The 20,611-nt window shown below is 44.4% G+C and overlaps 1 protein-coding gene across 1 annotated transcript in view; it reads left to right on the forward strand.

Moving 5' to 3' along the window:
- LRIG1 (leucine rich repeats and immunoglobulin like domains 1) overlaps nt 1-20,611 on the forward strand; it is a 136,435-nt gene that overhangs the window by 68,462 nt on the left and 47,362 nt on the right. The window contains exon 3 of the mRNA XM_079958700.1: nt 4,173-4,247. Within this exon, the coding sequence (XP_079814826.1) occupies nt 4,173-4,247 (75 nt within the window). The remainder of the gene's footprint in view (nt 1-4,172; nt 4,248-20,611) is intronic.

Below are 20,611 nucleotides of genomic sequence, written 5' to 3' on the forward strand. Positions count from 1 at the left end.
TGACAGAATTTAAATCCTGTGCCACTGAGACGGATGTTCTTTTCTGTCTGGTAGCGTAGCAATGGAATGACAAGTTGTGAAGCTTCTTTCTTAACAAATTCTGCACACACACACCTTTAGAAAAGAGTTGCATATTCATCCAGTCATTCCACACAGACCCCTTACATAATCCTAATTTGCCTTTGTTTGGATGCAAATGTCTTCAAATCATTTCCAGAAGTTTATACAGCTTATTTCAGCCTTTTACCTAAAGACAAGGAGATACAGCTTTGCACGAACATTTGCTTGTGAATGTGGAGGTCTGTACAAAAAGAATTCCTGATTGAGACATATAGATTCCAATAGTGAATAATTTCAAACATATTACAGTTGTACCTCGGCTGTAGAACACCTTGCTACTTTTCGGCTCTCGAACGATCAAAACCCGGAAGTGAGTGTTCTGGTTCCCAAACTTTTTTTGGAAGCCAAACATCTGATGGGGACGTTCCACGGCTTCTGATTGGCTGCAGCAGCTTCCTGCAGCCAATCAGAAGCCGCGCTTTGGTTTCCGAATGTTTTGGAAGTTGAACGGACTTCCAGAACAGATACTGTTCAACTTCCAAGGTACGACTGTAGTTTGTTTTAGAAAATGGGCTGCAGCACATGTACAAGGGCATGTGTCTTGCATCCAGAAGGTCCCAGGTCATTTCTTCTCCCTGAGATCCCAGAGTGCTGCTGCCAATTGGAGCAAGCTGCCCCCCCCCAACCTAGTGTCCTCCAGATGTTCTAGACTCATAACTCCCCTAATCACCAGCCAGCGTATTCAGGGGGCAACGGGACCTATAGTGCAAAATATGTGGTGGACACCCTTGGCTGTAAGGGAAAACTCTGGTTTGTTTATTTATTTAATTACATGCATATTCCAGCTTTCATCCAAGGAGTTCCAAGTGGCTTTCATGGTTCTTCTTCTCCCCCATTTCTTCCTCACAACAACCTTGTGAGGTAAGTTGGGCTGAGAGTGAGGGACTGGCCCAAGGTCACCCAGAGAGCTTCATAGCTGAGTGGGGATTAGAATTCTGGTCTCCCAGGTTCTAGCCTGAAATGCTTAACCACTACACCACAGTGGCTCACCACACTGGTTCCTTCCCTCTCCTGGGTTCCTAGGATTTCACCAGTTATTGCCCTGTATACTTTGAAGCCCACGTCTCTTGCAACTGGAGCGATGAGTAACGGCCGAAATGAAGCATTTAAAAAGTCACGGTCGCTTTACATGCCCATTTCCCTTTGAAATAAGCAGGATTTGCACTGGAATCCTATGCATGTTTACTCAGAAATAAGTACTGCTAGTTCCATGGGGCTTCCTCCCAGGAAAACCGAGCTTTGGATTGCAACCTTCAAATTGACTGACTCATGTGCAGGGTTAAGCCCTGTGAAGCTTGTGCTTCAACCTCTCCTGTTGAAACCAAGGGGGCTTTTAAAGTGAGGGGCCTGCTTGCGTCATAGTTGAGCACTTTAAACATGAAGACTCTGACTCTCAAGTTGCTCAAGCCAGTGTCTCAAATTGCATGTTTACGGGATACAGGCAGAGCAACACCGACTGTACGCAGCCAGCGTGGGCCCAAGACACTTTGCTTTTCTGCGATTAGGCATAACCATCCCTTCCATTCAGACACTAGTTCCAGATTTCATCTGTCTGCCCTCCTCATGGTGCCTCCCAAAGCAGGTTGCTTTCATTCTGCCAAGTGGCAGGGCTGGTTTGGCTCACAACCCTGCTTACGGGATAACACTTGAAGGGGGCACAATAACTCCTCCACATGTGGAAAGGCCATGCAGAGAAGATTGCCAGACTGCATCGTTCTCTTATATCTTTTGTCATCCAACGTGCAGTGGTACCTCTGGTTACGAACTTAATTCATTCCGGAGGTGCGTTCTTAACCTGAAAACGTTCTTAACCTGAGGTACCACTTTAGTTAATAGGGCCTCCAGCTGCCGCCGTGCGATTTCTGTTTTCATCCTGAGGTAAAGTTCTTAACCCAGGGTACTACTTCTGGGTTAGTGGAGTCTGAAACCCGAAATGTTTGTAACCCAAGGTACAGTGGTACCTCGGGTTAAGAACTTAATTCATTCCAGACCTAATGGGGCCTCCCGCTGCCGCTGCACTGCTGCCACACGATTTCTGTTCTCATCCTGAAGCAAAGTTCTTAACCCGAGGTAATATTTCTGGGTTAGCGGAGTCTGTAACCTGAAGCGTCTGTAACCCGAGGTACCACTGTATTTGTAACCGAGGTACCACTGTACACCAATAGTTAGTCATACAGCCCCCTTCCCAGCCCCTCCACCCGAATTTTCTGTCAGGTACCACAGAGTTTGTGACTACTACTCAAACACATTCTTTGCTGTGTGTAACTCCCACTTTGATTAAGTTCATGAGTAAGATGCCATATGGGGTTACAGTTCTCCCCTCCTTTAAAAAACAGGAAAGGTTGCATGCATAATACGGCAACAGGAGCTGCGCTCTGAAATCTCCAGGAGCTGAATGTGTCTCGTGATCTGCAGTTTGGCCACCCTTGATGGGGACCTGGCATGTGCTGCCGTTCCATAAATATGTCTTAGCAATAACTGAAGTAGGCATGGAATGTGCAGCTGGGTTTCTGTTACAAGTGTTCTTGGCAGAGACTTGGCTGGAAAGTCGCAAAGATACAGGAAGCGCCGAACGAATAGTTTTCTGCAAATAATCAAGCCTTCAAGGTAATGCAGGTGGTTGTTGTTGATGGTGACAGCCGAAATCAAGCTTCATCCTTACAGCAAAACGACTACCTGAGGCTCGCCAAATGGGCACACCTCGTTTCAGAGCTGCTTGTTTTTAAATTCGCCTCAGGGCAGTTACCACCAATAGTGTATAATAGTGTGCGAAAGGTTCTCTGAATCCCTTCATCCAGACTAGAGGGTAAACAACTCCCCTGTGAGGAAATATTAGAGCACTTGGGGCTTTTTTGTTTAGAGAGAAGGTGACTAAGATGAGATTTGGTAGAGGTGTATAAAATTAGGCATGTTGTGCAGAATGTGGAGTGAGAGAAGTTTTCACATAACTTCAGAACTCGCGGGCATCCTGTGAAGCTGCATGTTAGAAAATTCAGGACATCTAAAAGTACTTCTTCAGATAGCGCATAATTGGCCTTGGTTGCACCGTTTGATAACCACCTCTGGGAGAGATAAAAGACAGTACTTCTTCACGGAGCGTATAGTTAAGCTGTGGAATTTGATTCCACAAGAGGCAGTGATTTCTACCAACTCAGATGACTTTAGAAGAAGATTGGAGGGCAAGGCTGTGCTCTGCCTTCATGGTCAGAAGCAGTAATGTTCCTGGATACCAGTGGAGAGGGCTGCTGTGCTCAGCGCCACCTTTCCGTGCATCTGGTCCTCAGCCATCTGGTCGGCCCCTGAAAACACCGAATACTGGACTATAGATAGGCCATTTACCTGATCTAGAAGACTCCCAGCTCGTTATGTAAACTTGCAATGATTTCTGTGTACTCAAAAACTTGTGTGTTATTTTATGACATCTTGGTTTCCACCTCCACGAGAGGTCTTGGAGGGTGGCAACATGAGAATGGGCCTTTTCAGTGGTGGCTTCCCGTTTCTGGAATGCTCTCCCTAGGGAGGCTTGTCTGGCGCCTTCGTTGCATATATTTAGGTGCCAGGCAAAAACCTTTCTCTTCAACCAGGCCTTGGGTAGATTAAACATTATATGACCTTTTAAATGTGTATGTGGGAGGAAGGTTATTGGTTTGTTTTGCAATAATAATAATAATAATAATAATAATAATTATTATTATTATTATTATTATTATTATTTATACATACATACATACATACCCCACCCATCTGGCTGGATTTCCCCAGCCACTCTGGGCAGCTTCCAGCAAAATATTAAAATACAATAATTTATCAAATATTAAAAGCTTCCCTAAACAGGGCTGCCTGTTTTATTACGTATGTTGTGTTTGTATTTTGTATTTTTATGATGCGAACCACCCTGGGATCTTCAGATGAAGGGCGGTATGCAATTTTAATAAATAATAATGATAAATGTGTTGGTCTAATGAGATTTTTTAAATTTGTTTTTCTCACGGGCTGGCATAGGTACCATTTTGCTCTTTTGTTTTAAAATTATTGTTCTTTGTTTCTTCCAGGCATCTGAATAACAATGAACTGACAGCCATTCCATCCCTGGGAGCAGCTTCAGCCCACATAACTTCTCTGTACCTGTAAGTCTCAGTTTAGCATGCCTGTTGATATATTCTTTCTTTCAGGAATCTGTGCAGGGTGTGTGTGTAGAAAGCTGGAGCTTTCTAGAGCACTCTGGATTCAATGTAGGTTTCTCATCCCTATGTTCCTGCCTCTTAAAAATGCTGTTGGACAGGTGTGACCCTCCAGATGTTGCTGAACTTTGACTCCCATCATCCCTGCTTAATGGGTTGGACCAACCCTCATGACCCCTAATCATGGACATGATGGGTAGGGCCAATGGGAGCTGGAGTTAAACAGCATATAGGAGGGCTATCTGTTCCTCATCCCTGATCTAAAGGGAGACCTCTGACATTTCCCTCATCTGTATGTGACTGAAGAAAGATATGCAGTATCAGCTTTGGACCTCAATAAAACACATTTCCATAGATTCATTGCTGCCACCACCCTAATCGTATTCCGGCCCTTCATTGTGCACTCCCAGATTTTATTGTACCCGACGTTGCTCAGGAATTCTAAGGAACCCAAAGAACTTGTGCGGTTTTGAAATGGGTGGTTACCATCAGTGAAAGGCTACATCCACCATATTGAGTCAAAATGGTGTCCTCTTTAGAGAAACATAGATGAAAGCTTGCCCCTTTTTCTCGGGAACCGTCGTGAAGAATTTGGGTTACTATATCTTCAGGGTGCCCAAATTCATAGCAAGCAGGACAACAAGCTTCAGAAATATAAAGTTGATGTTGCTTCCATTTGCCCCCTATATTGATTGAAGGTTGCAGTTGAGCCCAGTCATTTTCATACTTGGTCAGTGGCTGTTGTTATTCAGTTCCTCAAAGGAGGCATGCAAGGTCTTGGGAGAGAATATGATATTGGAGTGGAACGTGCAGTATACATGGTGTCCATCGAGCCCAGACTGTACACTCAACATGGTATGGAACTAAGACCTAGACTTGGGCATGTTACCCACTGTTGTGTGTCACATGACTGAGGCATAGGCCTGTTCACATCCACACACCCCTCCCAAGAGATGATCGAGTGTTGTTGCTGTACCACCTGCATTGATTAGGCGCTGCTTTTTCTCATTTTTACTTTGTGATTCCATGGTTCCGCCGTTGGGTTTAACCAGGCTTCCTCCAGATGTTTTGGACTACAATTCCCATCATCCCTGACCACTGGTCCTGCAAGCTAGGGATCATGGGAGTTGTAGGCCAAAAAGATCTGGAGGGCCAAGGTTGAGGAAGCCTGGGTTTAACTGTTGTTGTATTGCTTGTGGGCTAGCGCATTTGTTTATAATGCTGAGATATCTCCTGCAAGACAACATGAAATCAATCAGTAGGCATGAAAGTGAACACTGTTATTAAAAGGGGGGGAGAGGAGGCTCTTAATAAGATAGTTGCACAAGGGTGCAGTTTGTCAGCATCATTGCTTAGCTCCCTCACATCTAGCCACTGCTGTCAACTTTAGTCCTAGTTAGACATTTCCAGCGCTGGGCTGTCCTAGCTTAAGGCTTCCTACAGCCTGCGAAATATTGTGCACTTCTGACTGATGTGAAGTGACCTTGATATATTTGTTTAATCCCCCACAAATTACATGGAGTACATAAGAGAGCAAGACAAATTGGCTGCATTCCTACTTTTCCATTAAGACTGTGCTAAAATATGGAAAGCTGCAGAGTTCCATCTTTCAGGTCAAAATTGGCAGCTGTGATCATGTCTTCCTCCCCCTCCCTCCCCAAATAGTTCATATTTCAAAGAAAACAAAGTCAAATCTAGATACTTAAGGGTCCATTATTTTGAGCGTATTTTGCTGCTCCCCCCATCTCCCGCCCCAATATGCCACCGCTGAAGGGCAAACCAGAGGAAGGCTCAGATGTCTCCGGCTTTATTTCTCCATTTTTTGCAGAGTTTAAAGTTTTGCTGTCACCAGAGTGAGTGCTTAAACTACCTTTTATTCTTCAGTGGCAGTGATTTATTATCTACATCAGTGGTTCCCAAACTTCACAAACTACATGGAAATTGCTGAGGGTCTTGGCAGACCACTTGATGGGTTTACCTCCCCGATGTAGCTACGGTAATTCTATATAATTCAAATTGTAATACAGTAAGATGCCACGTAAGGAATAAAAGAAGCAAGACAAATACAATTTTTAAAAAATCAATGTGAATATTTAATGTGATGGAGGTGTTGTCTTCAACCACAAATCCAGACATGTCGCAGACCACAGATAGTGTACAGACCACGGTTTAGGAACCCCCCCCCCCCAAATCTACATTATGGTTTAAATTTGCTGTCCAGGTGCTCATTGGGACTGATTTGGTTCCCAGCCCATGCAAGGCACAACCGGCCAACCCTTTGCTTTTCTGATTAGTACTCAACCAATGCATGTGTTGCTTGTGAGTTTTGAGACTATTTTCCAGACTTGGGTGTGAAATATAAACAAATTAAAGCCCTGCACAATTCCAGCTAAACTCTCACCACCACCACCACTGCCCATACTGCTTCCTCAGATAAAAGATTGGGGTTTGGGGGGGTGGGTTGGCCTGTTGTATTTTCTGGCCTGATTTTGATGATCCTGCAACTTCTCATGTTCAATTTGCTGCTGAAAGTCAGGTGTTGCTACTACAGCCAGGCATCCCACATGCATCTGTGCTGCAATGTTTTGAGACTTAGCATAAAGTTTAATTATTCCCTGGGGAGCAGATTTTTATATTTCTCCCTTTCTGCTTTGAAAACATTGCCAAAGCGGTTCATCTCTGACACCAGCAAACAGTTGGGGAGGGTTTTCATGGAACAGAAGAAAACAATTTGTCTCTGAGTTAACCAAAGTCAGGCCTGTGAAGACATTTAAATGCTAACAACTGCTAATGCTACACAGTCACTGTTCTACCCTAGGAAACTCAAAGTGTAGGAACCAGATTCTGATAGCCATCTGTACTAATTCTAAAGTTACACCGGCAGGAGCATTTTTCTCATTCTTCTCTCGCAGCATTTTTATTTAACCATAGTCCACAGAAGAGAACATGTGGGAGTTATTTACAGCTGTTTTCAGGGAATGTGTAGCTGTGGAATTCCCTCTGCTACATTTATTGTTCCATCTTCCAGTGTTTTTAACTCCCTAGGTCTTTTATTAAGGGTCCCGGGGGACCCTGCATTTCCAATACTGTTGGCAGTGACGGTGGAAAGCTGAGCACCAGAATCTAGCTTCCAGACTCAGAAACCAAAATAAGGCCTAGAGAAGGACTCGGAAACCTTTCACTGCACCCTGGATGTGGGATAGGTGTGGGATACCACATATCCCTGGTTGAAAGCTGGCGGAGTCTGCATTGCAGGAGGGGCTGGAGTCAGACACACACAGTCACATGATCTTAATACACACATACACACACTTCACATGCACAGGTGCTCACACATGGGGACTTGTACACAATTATGCACGCTCACACATTCTCCTCGCTGGTGCAATTAAGGCTTTTTGCTTGGTTTTTTAAAAACCTCTTTTCAGAACCCATAGGAGGCGTCTTTCCGAAGTCTAAATGCTGCTGTGTGTATATTTGAAAGGGACGGGATTTAGGCTGGGGGGAGGAATCCCTTCTATTGGCACCAGTAGGTCCTTTCTCCAAACCTAAATGCGGGGTGGTGGCGGTGTTTTTGGCGTTGGTGTGCAGCAGTTGTGAAGCAAAACGTCAATCTTTCTTCCCCCAGTTGTATTACCCCATGATATCAAGCCTTGGCCAATTGGCTTAAAAATCACCCTATTGACTTCAATAGCATTTTTGGAAGCCTAATTGAAGTGCTAGGAGGAAAAGCTGCAGGTTGGTCTGGATGGGGAGTATCTTGTCTGTGGGAGCTCAGTTACCTATACGTGGCCTAGAGCCTTGTAAAATTAAGAATGGCCCAGAGATGCTCAGACTGTGATCCGACAAGTTAAATGAAACTGTTTTGAATCTTTTGTGTGGCTATCAGATGTAAAGATGATGCAAAGTAGTCAATCTGCTGTTCCCCAGCACACACATACATACACTCCTGGGAGACCTAAAAAATGGTGTAAGAGCCATTTGTTACAAGGGCACTCGCATCTGAAGAAAATTATTGGGAGCAGAGGAATAGGAGTTGCTGCTGTATGGTACCTGCGGCAATGGGTAGGATCTGTTAGGGTGCTTGCAGGATGGAAAAGGGAGGGGGCTGCTGAAGAGAAAGCAATGCCCTTCCCTACCTAACTCTGCATCCAAAGTTTCTCCACGCTTTTACCAATCTTTCCCCTTCTGCTTTTGTGGTTACGGCAACAGCTTTGATATTATTATGGGTGACCTGAGAGGATGTTTCTTCAACTTCTGTCGCTGTCTTTTCCTTTATCTGTTCCCCGTTGTCCTCTTTGTCTTCTTCCTGCCATTGTTAAATCAAGGTATCTATTGCCGCATTTCCTCCATGTTGTAAATTGGGGAGAAATAATAAGCTGATTGTTGTTGTTGTTGTTTAGTCATGTCCGACTCTTTGTGACCCCATGGACCAGAGCACACCAGGCACTCCTGTCTTCCACTGCCTCCCACAGTTTGGTCAGACTCATGTTTGTAGCTTCGAGAACACTGTCCAACCATCTCGTCCTCTGTTGTCCCCTTCTTCTTGTGCCCTCAATCTTTCCCAACATCAGGGTCTTTTCCAGGGAGTCTTCTCTTCTCACGAGGTGGCCAAAGTATTGGAGCCTCAGCTTCACGATCTGTCCTTCCAGTGAGCACTCAGGGCTGATTTCCTGAAGAATGGAGAGGTTTGATCTTCTTGCAGTCCATGGGACTCTCAAGAGTCTCCACCAGCTGATAGTTACTTTCAAAAGTTGCAGACTCTCAATTCCTTGATATGGCTTAAGTTTCCATGATGATGATGATGATGATGATGATGATGATGATGATGATAACAATGACAATAGTAGTGATGTTTTTTATCGTATGTCTCTGGAGTTGAATGCTAGCTGCCTGTCCATTTTTCCCAGTTGGGAGGAAAACGAAGGTGAGAACTTGCAATTTTCATTGAATTACTGCTAGTTTCCACCCTACCACACCCAAGTCCCCAAAAACCATGTGACAGAAGATTATTATTTTTTAACACAACCCACAATCTTTGGGAAAGACTCTTACCTATCTTATTGTTTCACCTATTGGGAGGCTGACCGATGTTTCGCATGGCAGATGTGTTCGCTATGCATATATGTAATGGTAAACACTCTGAAGACCTGCTTTCCACTAGGTAGGAGCCACATACTGGGGAGCTGTAGCCAATGGTGACTTCTTCGCCCTTCCCCACATCTCCTTTTCACCCTCAACAGCAGTCGCCAGAGAAACATGGATAAGTTTAACATTGGTGTTCATTGCTTTTGTAGTAGGGTTGGAATGGAGAATCTACCTAGACATTTTTTTTTTACTGCAGTCATCAAACACAAAGGCATTTTATGACCCAATACACCCAACAGCTTGCCGGTTGTAATCCTACATTCTTGAGCTCCTCCAGCATTATGATCCTGCTAAGAGAAAGCACTGGGTAGGAAGAAGTCACAAGCAGAGTTAAGAGCGTTTCCAAGTTTGTTTTGTTTTTGACCAAAGGAGTGGAAAACAGGATTAACTAATTTGTAAAGAACACAGCGGTGCTCTGCAAAGTGTTCAGTGCCAGAGTGAGATCAATAGGGTTGCACAGCTGCCAAACAGAGCATAGCTCTCTCTTGTAAAACATTAGTCATCTTTGCAGACTTGTTAGTGTAGAGGTCAGGCATAGGCAACCTTCGGCCCTCCAGATGTTTTGGACTACAATTCCCATCATCCCTGACCACTGGTTCTGTTAGCTAGGGATCATGGGCGTTGTAGGCCAAAACATGTGGAGGGCCGAAGGTTGCCTATGCCTGGTAGAGGTGCTTTCACATTAAGCTGCAGTTACCAGAGAAGTAATAATGGGAGGTAAACAATCTGTTCTGCCATTGGTATTTCAAAATACATGGGTGTGAAGCTTTCTTTTATACAAAGACCTTTTAAACAGAGCTTCCAGGCTCTCTATGCAAGTATCAGTATCATAGGAGAGCCCATGTGGGGAAAGATCCAGGGCAGAGGTAGCAAACATGGTGCGCTCTAGATGTTGTGGACTACAACTCCAATCATCCCTGATTTCTGACCTAGGGGTGAAAGCCAAAGTCCAAATCCTAGGAAGGAAGATTGAAGGAATCCAGTTTGATTAGCCTAGAGAAAAAGGTTGTTTGTTTGAAATCTGCCAACTCCACTTTTTATTTAGAAGGATCTTGGGGAAGAGAGGGAGCCTATGAATGATTTTAAATAGCAGGTTTAATGGCTGATCTCTAAGGTTTCATGCGTAGCACAGATGCTGAGGTGTGGTGCATTGAAGGCTAACCTAAACAACTTGTCTTGTCTACTTAAGAAAGAAAAAGTCCAGGGGGGAATCTGGGCAGATCGAACCTGGTGTACAACTGACTGTGAACGCTTACTTCATTGTGGGCTTGATCCATCCAATCCACAGTCATCCCATTTCTTTCAACAGGAGAGCTTATTGAACCCCTCTTCCTTTTGGCAAAAAATAAGTGAATGGCTATTTATCCAAGACAGAACTTTGCAACCCATGGATAAATTGCATGAAATTTGCTGTTTTAACCACAAGTGTGATTAGTAAATTACAAGGAACATGGAATGTGCAGCTTTTTCTGCTTCCCAATTCAGTTTGGGATGCATAAGAAACAAAAGATCCCATGCTCCCTGTCATGAAATGATGGTCTTGAGCATGGTCAAGAGCATCTTTTCCTGTTGAAGAGAAGCTAGAAAAACCTGTCCTGTCTCCCTGTCACTGTTTCACACACACCAGCAAATCGTAAATAACTCCTCACCCCGACACCCATTTTCCTTTCTTTGGAAGTACTCAGGAAGAAGGTTGAGGGGTTTGTTTTAGCTTTCTTGGAAAACCTTGGATAAACTTGAGACACACACCCCCTCGCATTTCCCAAGAACACTTAAATACATATTTTTTAGTGGAGCCCTCCCATCGCTAGTTTACAGCACACTAGCTCTACCATCAAATAAATCAGCTCCTCTCCGTTGCAGCTGTCGGGTGTGGTAATTCAGCCTGTTACATATCAAGTGGTGCCTGAAAGTTTCAACAAAATAGCCTGGCCGCATCTCGCTTTTTAGCTTTTTTTTGGTTTTTAATTGATGATCTTGCCCGGCTACCATTGTAGCAACAAGTTCAGTTCAGTGCATTGTGGCTTTCCAATGGCGCTCGGAGGTTGTCACGCTGCTCTTGTGAAAGCATGGTTTGGGCACCTGGGCTTGGTTAAGGCAACAGGAAGACAAGGGGGCGCAGGGAGGCTTGACCTATTACAAATTCGCAAGCAGCCAGTCCAGAAGTCCGCAGGATGGTGCACTTCCCACCGTGGGCTCCATTTGCTGTTGCACAAAGTACTTCTTTACCTCTTGGAGAATGTCTCCCACCGTGTACGCCTTCTTGCCTGCTTTCTCAGCCAGCAGCGGGAGCTTAGCAAGTTCATTGTCGTTTTCATTAATGAAGGTCAGGTTGGGCACGTTGAGATGAGAAGCCACCATCCACTGGAGAATAGCCTGCAGCTCCTTGTTCACGGGGCTGTCGTCCGCATTCTGGTTGCCCACGATTACTTCGGAGTCGGTTAACTGTTCGCCGTTCGCCGGCGAAGTTGATGTTTGGCCTTCCGAGAAGGAATCGCCAGAACCATTTTGTTTGTCTGGTAAGTCGTCGGTTGCTGTCTCGGAGGCGTCGTCTTTAGCCGTGCGTAAGGACAGCTTTGTGACAGATAGTGACAGTTGATCCATCGGTTGGTCGTCCGTCTGGTTCATGTTGTCACTTGCAACAGAACCACCCATGGCCTGTTCTGGTACAGCCCTGTTGGATTGGGATGAGCTCTCAGGAGCAGCTGTTGTTCCAGTGGAGCTGTGAGACATATTTGCAGCAGCTCACTAGACAACCTTACCCAGGGCTGTACAGAGTTGCTCTTTTGAGTTGAGCAGGTTTGATGACCCAGCCGGACACGAGATGTTTGCCTGCTCTCTCAGATGCCCATGCTCTTAATACTGACCTGATAGCATTTTCACTCCTGTGGGCACATAGTTCCTATGCCAACGGTGACATCACAAATCATCATTATTAGTCACCAGCCAATGGTATGCTGGCAGTGCTTTATTTATTTAGTCTTGTGTTTCCCAAACTTGAGCCTCCAGCTGTTTTTGGACTACAACTCCCATCATCCTTAGCGAGAAGGACCAGTGGTCAGGGATGATGGGGACTGTACTCCAGAAACAGCTGGAGACCCAGGTCTGGGAAACATGGATTTGGATGTTGAGCCTGCCTGATTCCAACAGCTCTGGGCAGTCTATTACCCTGTATGCTACATAATACAATAGATAATTGAAATCCATGAACAGATGAACTCCATGACTTGTAATGCTTCCTGATTTTTCCAAGGTTTTGGAATATTCCCAGAAGCAGGAGCTCTTCTTCTCAGAGAAACCACCAAGAATGTATTTGTACTTTCCTGACTAACCCACCTATATATCTATTTTTTTAAAAAAAAATCAAGCCAGGTGTGGGGAACCTTTGGCCCTCCAGATGCTGCCAAACTACAACTCCCATCAGCCCCAGCAAGCATGGCCAAAGGCCAAGGGGGATGGAAGTTGTAGTTCGGCAACATCCAGAGGGCCCAAGGTTCACAATGCCCAAGCTAAATCATTGGGGAAAAGCAGAATAACAACAGTATAAAAATCCAGCATGAAACTTCAACCAAGCAGATAAAATTGATATTACCTGTTAAAGAACTGGGCAAATGAAAATCTGTTTGCCAGGATTTGGAATGACATCACAGTTGCTGCCAGGCCAGCTTCCATGGAGAGGGGATTCCATAAGCAGAGTGCCACAACTGAAAAGTTCTTCTTCTTAAGTCATTACTTACCTAATTATAGGTGGTGGCAGGGAAATGTAGTGGTTAGGTAAACTCATGTGGGATGCACATTTCGTCCCACCAAATTAAGTACTGTCTGAAACTCCAGAAAGTGGCTGCCAGTCAGTTTTGACAATACTGAACTAGATGGACCAATGGTCATGGTATAAGGCACCTTCCTATGTTCTGTGAAGAATATTGCATTTGGTAGCCTCCAGAGTGAAAAAGCAGCGTATAAATTTAAATCCCTGAGGCTATAAAATTAGGATCTTAAAACTGAAAGGCCCCTAAAATTCCTGGGATTTTAAAGCCCAATAAGCAGTTTGTGTTTGTTTGTTGCATTTGTATCACATCTTTTTCTTCATTGAGCTTATGGTGGCATTCTTGGTTCTTTCCCTGCAAATTGTTTCCTTGCACAATTTGGTTTTATGGGGGTTTTTTTTGTTTTGTTTTTTGGTGTGGTTTTTTTGGTTTTTTTGCGTGTGGAAATATCTGTGCCAAGTGAAGGATTGATACTGGGGTGGTTTGCAACTCGTAATATCTGATTGCAAAGCAGCCTCATGCTTGGCTTGTAGTGACACAGAGCAATCTTTCTACCTGCCAGGAGATTGTCTAATCTAATATAAATATCAGCTAGGACAAAGCGCTTGCAAAGAGAATTCCTCCGTAGCTCGCTCATAGTCTGGGTGGATTTCAAATGTAAATACCTGTTGAATTTTATAACAAAGGTGTGTTGTCGCTTAGCATACTGGAGGTGAGAATTCTCTCGCAGCTCCATGTTATTTCAGATTGCTCTGGGCGAAATAATAGTAATAATGATAATAATTTCAAGATGCACAGTCCTTGATTTTCTACGGCCAATATTTTAATAAAAAAACACCTTCAGGTGCTCTGTATTGATAAAGAATTCTTATGGGACTTGTTCCTTCCTGTCTGCAGCCAAGCTGCGTCATGCATCTACATCAAAGTATATCAAGAGCAGAGAGAGGTTTGTTTACACAGTGAAAATGGAATAGCGGCATTCTTGGAACAGTGTTTACCTGCCTTTGTCAACGTCCCAGTTCTCAACACTCTGGCCCGCTTGAGTGTGACCCAGGAATGCCATCAGGGGCACACAGATCTAGGCTTCAAACTTCGGCCGTAGTGGTCTTGGGCCCTCCTTTTCGCCCTACGTAACTTGAATGGCCGCAGTTAACTTATAATATTGGAAAAAGTAAAGCACATCTTTCTGGTTGGGAGAATCCACTGCCCCTGGGTAGCCACACACCCCTTTCAGAAATCCTGATGGGGGTCTGTCTTTCAATATAGAGGCCTGTCCTCCACACAGTGCCATCTCTTAAAATGGCCACCCGTTTTGCTAGTGTATAAATCATCTTGCCCTGCTCATAGGGACAATCAAAAGGTTACTTCAAACACACCACACACCCTGAGAAGAAAGCCGAACTATCTCTTGCCTCAACACTTGGTCCCCCGTATGCAACTTTCTTGTCAGTAGCCCATCTATAGGGCCCCACTTTTAAAAGAAAACAAAGCTGCCGTTTGATGTGGTCTCGTTTACTTGTTTCGTTTAAATCTTTGAAACCATTTTGACCTGCTGTCATTTCTAAACTGGGTATCTTGTTTGTTTCATTATTTAATACTGCCTCGTTCTTTGGAGAAGTCTAAAGCAAATTGTTCGGTAAGAAACTTGAGTATTTAACTGTTGTAGAGGTGCATGTATTTTGAATTATAATAGACTTTTTCACCCCCACCCACCCCCCCCTCTTCTGATTTTATTTTAAAGCTGTGGAGGTGGGGGTTTTTTCTTCTTTCCTTCTCTTTCTTTCTTTTTTTAAATTACTTGTAATTAAGGCCCTGGTCCCATATTGGTGATGCTGAAAACAACAACAATATTACCCAGTATAAGTTGGATTGTGGGAAAGCAAGTGTGGCTTGGTGTTTAGCTCAGTGTGGTGTAAATATCATGTTGTGATCTGTGAAACGTGAAGTTTTGCAACGTCAGAAACAGTTGGAAGTGCAGGCTGTGAATGTGAAGGAGAGAAGTGATAAGCTCATGCCCGTACATAGGATCTTTTTTTTTTTTTTTTTCCCCAGGCCACCTTCCCCACCCACCGCTGAAGCAAGTGCATAATGCTATTGGTGAGAGATATGTACTGATAGGGTGAAAGTGGCTGGAAGAAAACATGTTGTGCATGTCAAGCCCATTTAATGTTGAATTATACACTAGGAAAATAAAATATAACATTTCCCCCTGACTTCACGTCAAAGGTACAAAATATTTAAGGTGTGGAAGGGCTGGCAAGTTGTGAATAAACAAGTGGGAATTGCAGCAAAGCATTGCATTGTAGAGTGCTTCTGTCAAGGTGCAGCACCCACCCATGCCCCTTTCCAGGATACGCCATTCCTTTTCCTTCTTTGCACCCCTCCCTGGAACACACACAAACACTGCTTCCAGCAGTCAGCAGTTTTTGTCCAGTGACTATACTCATACCCTCCAACATTTCTCTGATGAAAATAGGAATGTCCCATGCCATAACGATAATTTTATTGTTTATGCCCCACTCTGGGCAGCTACCAACATACATAAAAAACATACATAAAAAAAAAACTTCCTTGTACAGGATTGTCTCCAGACGGCTCAGGGGTCGGATAACTCCATACTCTCCAACATTTTTGCAGTGACACCCTAAGGAAAAGCAGGGCATTCCAGGATCAAATCAGAAACTGGGACGGCTTCTCTAAATCAGGGATGTCCCTGGAAAATAGGGACACTTGGAGGGGTCTGTATGCTCAATGTTCCCTGGGCTGTTTCTCTCTCTCTCTCTCTCTCTCTCTCTCTCTCTCTCTCTCTCTCTCTCCCCTCCCTCCCTCCCTCCCTCCCTCCCTCCCTCTCCCCTGCCTAATACACACTTAAGGTTCCCCCCTCCCCTAACATTTTGTACTTCTGCAAATTTTGGAGTTCTGCCAATCTGGCTGATACCTCGCTCCTCTGAGCGGACAGTGCCGTTTTGGCTGCATAAGGTTAAGCATCAGGAGAATGACTTCTCTGTTAGTATGTAAGATTTTAAAAAGTCAAAAGTACATAGAAGCAGCAGTCGAACCTTTTTTAAAAATTATTTTTAAGAGTAAGCCACAGTTATGCCGGTCCATTTATTGCAAACCCACGTCTTACATTACAACGGTTTTGTGAAAGAGTATGACTGTTTGCTTGAGTGTATGTGGAAAGTATTCTGTGTGGTCATGTTGAATAAACGCTAGCCTCCCCATCTCTTCTCCCCCCCTCCCCCCCATATATGGCCTTATAGCAACTAACACATTTCCTTTTCGGAATGGCAACAGCTAAAGAAGTAATTTTGTGTAGCTGTTCCAGAGAGATTTCTGCTGGATTGGGCTGCTGGTTCATGCTTTCTGAAGCTTTTGCAGAAGTCCCAAGTTGGGGACATTCTGTTACATAGATCTGGACTGTATGGTTAGTGATTGTTTTCTCCCAGTTCTAAACTCGCTTAAAAGATTTCTGGAGACTTTTTTTGCACAGGCGTTGGAAGGATGTTAGTTTTATAAAGGAATGTTACTCGTGGGTCATTTAACCCATTTTCTATGGTAATAGGACTGTTCTGCTCCAAAAAGAATGTGTGCCCCCCCCCCTCAAGTTTGAATGCACTCAGCAGGGCTGTAGAAAACTCAGCAAAGATGGCCTATTCACTTGCTATGCTGTCTTGCAGTTTTTCTGACAACACTCTCATTGATAAGGCCTTTCAACAGCCTGTGAGCAGGCCCCATGCTATAGCTGATCAGCTAGCCACGTTTTATCTTGTATGTCCTGAAAGTGTTAACAGAAGCCTAAAGTGATTGAGATAGTATTAACAAAGCTGCAAACATGGAGGTAAATCTCTTTCCCCCCCATCCCCCCAGCCTATTCTTACCTGTATTCGTATCCTTGGTAGTCAGAACAGTATTCAGGAGACTAGGCAAAATCTTTGAAAGCTAATATTTTTAAAGATGGGCATGCAGTCCACTTCCTCTTCCTTCAAAGAGGATTGGCAGTTAAAAAGAAAAAGGTATCCTTTGATTGATTTTGATCTAAACCAAGATAGGAGACCTGGCACCCTTGTTTTGGGTGACTTGCATCCGAGGTTAATCACTATATCTGCCATAGAAATGGTGGCGAAGTCACCAGCTGTTCCCAACTTTGCACCTTTCAGATGTGTTTGGACTGCAACTCCCATCAGCCATAGTATGGCCCAACAATCAGGGATGATGGGAGTTGTAGTCTGAAACAGTGGTATTCAACTGTTAACAGACCCAAGACCCAACTCATGAGTCTCCGAACCAGAAACACAGGACCCACTTTCACATATTAGTTTTTGGTTTATATTTAATAGTGCCAATAAGGCACATTATCAATCTTAGAATGGCAATTCGCAGAACAATATATGTAGCATAACTTTAGCATAACAAAATGGAAACCAGCAAGGAACTACCCCGTGACCCATCCCTATTCCAGGATGCAGGGAGTGGACTGAGGGTGATGTAGAAATATGTTGCCTTATTGAAAAAGGCTCTTTCCTTTCTCCTGCCACTTTGCAGCACTCATGAAAATTGATAAAACAAGTGTCTCATTGGAAGAATTTGCTCTTGCTCAGACACCGCATGTAGTCCTCTTTTGGTCAGCCTCAGTTGGAGTCCAGCATGACAGCAACAGCTGCGATAGCCTCGTGATCCGCGAGTTGGAGACCTACAGTCTTAAAACATCTGCAGGGCACCAGGGTGGCGAAGGCTGCTATACATCTTAGCTTAGTAGAGGCCTTCTCACTGAGGTAGAAAATCTAAATCTTCTCTCTGTTCTACACTTGCTCTCCTAAATAGGTGCATATTGTGCCGCAGACTTCTCTTCTGCAGCAGAATACCCATCTCTTCTTAACCATGTTTCCTGCTCTCTGAACTTGTGCTAGTTTGGCAACACCTTTCTTACAAAATCAAGTTGGACATCTGGTGCAGTATTTCGGCTAGGCCTCTCCATTTCCAAGCGTAATGGAACAGTCGTGCTCCATTGTCTTTGGAACTAGGCTTCTGCTGCCCAGTTCCTAACAACTCAGCGTATTACCTCTGATCTGGTGGTGTGTCAGAAATAAGCTAGAAAATTTTTGCTTTCATTGTTATCCATTCAGTCTCTGAGTCTAACTGTACCTTCCAAGCACATTAAATTGTGTGGGGATTATAGCAAAAAAGGAAGAAGTTTGCCTGAGATTAGAATATCTAGCATACCCCATAGATTTCACTTCCGGCTTCAAAAATGCTTGTTCTTTTAACTTAGCCACGTTCTGTCTGGCCAAGCAAGAAAGCCCTGCAAATATTCACGCTGGATTTTGTCTGTGTAGAGTTTCACCCTCCCTGCCCCCAGTCCCAAAGTAGGCTCTGGATATGAGTCTGCATGCCTGATTATGTAATAAGAGCCTCTATCCACAGCAATCCAAGAAAGAAGAGCCAATATCCTGTTAGACTGAGTAGTGCATAATTGTTCCTAGAGCTTGCAGAGTTCCTACTTTGGAAAGAGCTTGAGATTCCAGCACAGTGACATGTACCGAATTTGGCTCCCTCTTATATGATATATATATGATATATATAAAGCACCTCCGGGTGCAAGTAGATAAATAGGGACCGCTTACCAGCGGGAAGGTAAACGGCGTTTCCGTGTGCGGCTCTGGCTCTGGCTCTGGCCAGAGCAGCGATGTCACGCTGGCCACGTGACCCGGAAGTGTCTCCGGACAGCGCTGGCCCCTGGCCTCTTAAGTGAGATGGGCGCACAACCCCAGAGTCTGTCAAGACTGGCCCGTACGGGCAGGGGTACCTTTACCTTTACCTATATGATATATTAAGGGGTTGGGGAGGGGGGAAATGGTGTGTAAAAGTTGTCTAAGCGTTTTGTCTCAAGCTCATAGAACAGTGCCTCTTCTAGAATCCAAAAGCAGAAGCAGCCTCCCCAAAAACTTTGCTTTTCAGTTCTCAACTGGGATAGCCCCCAAATTCTGTATCTTCAGCTGAATGTAGCTACAGTCAGGCGGGGCCTGTAGGGAACGGAGTCTTGTTTTTGTTTTAGCTTTTTCCTTTTGATCAGTGTCTCCCCCCCCCCCCTTTTACATGAAATCTAGTTTTGTCTAGAGAAATGGTGATTGAGCAGTTGAGACACTTGATTAAATCCCTGGAGGTTATGAGTTGCTTACACAGAGATTCCTTTTGCCTGTGAAGGGCTGCCCTTTAGAAGCCCCACCCTGACTATCTGATTTCATCAGGAAAGCCTACAAGCAGCTGCTCAAAAAGAAGCTCAATGGTGATCACCGAGAGAGGAAAATGTGTGCTGGATCTGCCCCATTCAGGATGCACGCCTGGACATGTTTACTAAGGAGTAAGCTCCACTGGAGAGGCTGGTGCCTTAGCTAAAAAAACCTCGAGGATTGCAGAGCAAATGTTCAGGATTGCAGCCTCATACTGTTCAACTGCCCTGAAAAATCCCAGGACCGTCCCCAAAACCATTTAGCCATCACGGCTTCTCACGGTGACATGGAGATCCCGATTTCCCTTCAGTACAGCATTTCAGAGTTCAGATCCATGTGTCTCTCTTAACACATTTCTTAGCTCTATGCCTCCCTCTCCCTCCTCCCCCACCCAATAAGCAGCACTTCCTGTTTGTATGAAAACGAGATCCGGGTCACTTGAATGCCCCTAAGAACGTCTTGGCTCTGGCTTGCTTAATTTGGCCTCTGTGTCCCTGCCTTGGAGGCAGCGGTGGTGGTGGGGACAACACTATTTTTATCTGAGGTATGTTGGAGGGGGTTAGTGGAGAAGACCTAATGTAAGCGTACCAGATACTTCCCATCCCTCTTCCCTTCCTCCTTGTTTCTCCCCTGTGCCCTGTGTATCTGCTGGCTAGAGCATGGTATGTCCATTAACTGCCTTCTAACAGTACATCTTTGGATGATGAAAGAGAGCGAAGGAGTGTTCACATGCGCAGTCAGCTAAGATTTTGCAACTTTTGAATTAACCCCATAGCTGTCCACACTTAGCTTGGGATCTGCACCTTAAGCATATCATGGTTCATCTGTCAGAGAAATATATTGTAAGCAGTCCCTTCAGAAAGCACTTTCTGCCCTCTTGGGTCCCAAGTGGACCTATATCAGCTCCTCGATAAGAAGTACAATGAAAGCAGCTTCACCCACAACAAGCAAAGTAATTATGAGTGCAAGAGAGGCATCATAATTTGCTTTGAAATTGCAACAGGCTTTGTAATTTTGTGGTAGATACATCTCTCTTCTCCTTGTTGGTAGACTAAGGCTCTGCCCTATCTCTACACACACTTTAATCTGCGCTAAGGGCAACAGCGGGACAGATTGCTAAAGGCTTAGAAAACTGCTTCCCATAAAGAAAAGAAATAAAAAAAAA

Source organism: Podarcis cretensis (genome assembly GCF_951804945.1).
Source record: "Podarcis cretensis genome assembly, chromosome: 2".
Taxonomy (NCBI): domain Eukaryota; kingdom Metazoa; phylum Chordata; class Lepidosauria; order Squamata; family Lacertidae; genus Podarcis; species Podarcis cretensis.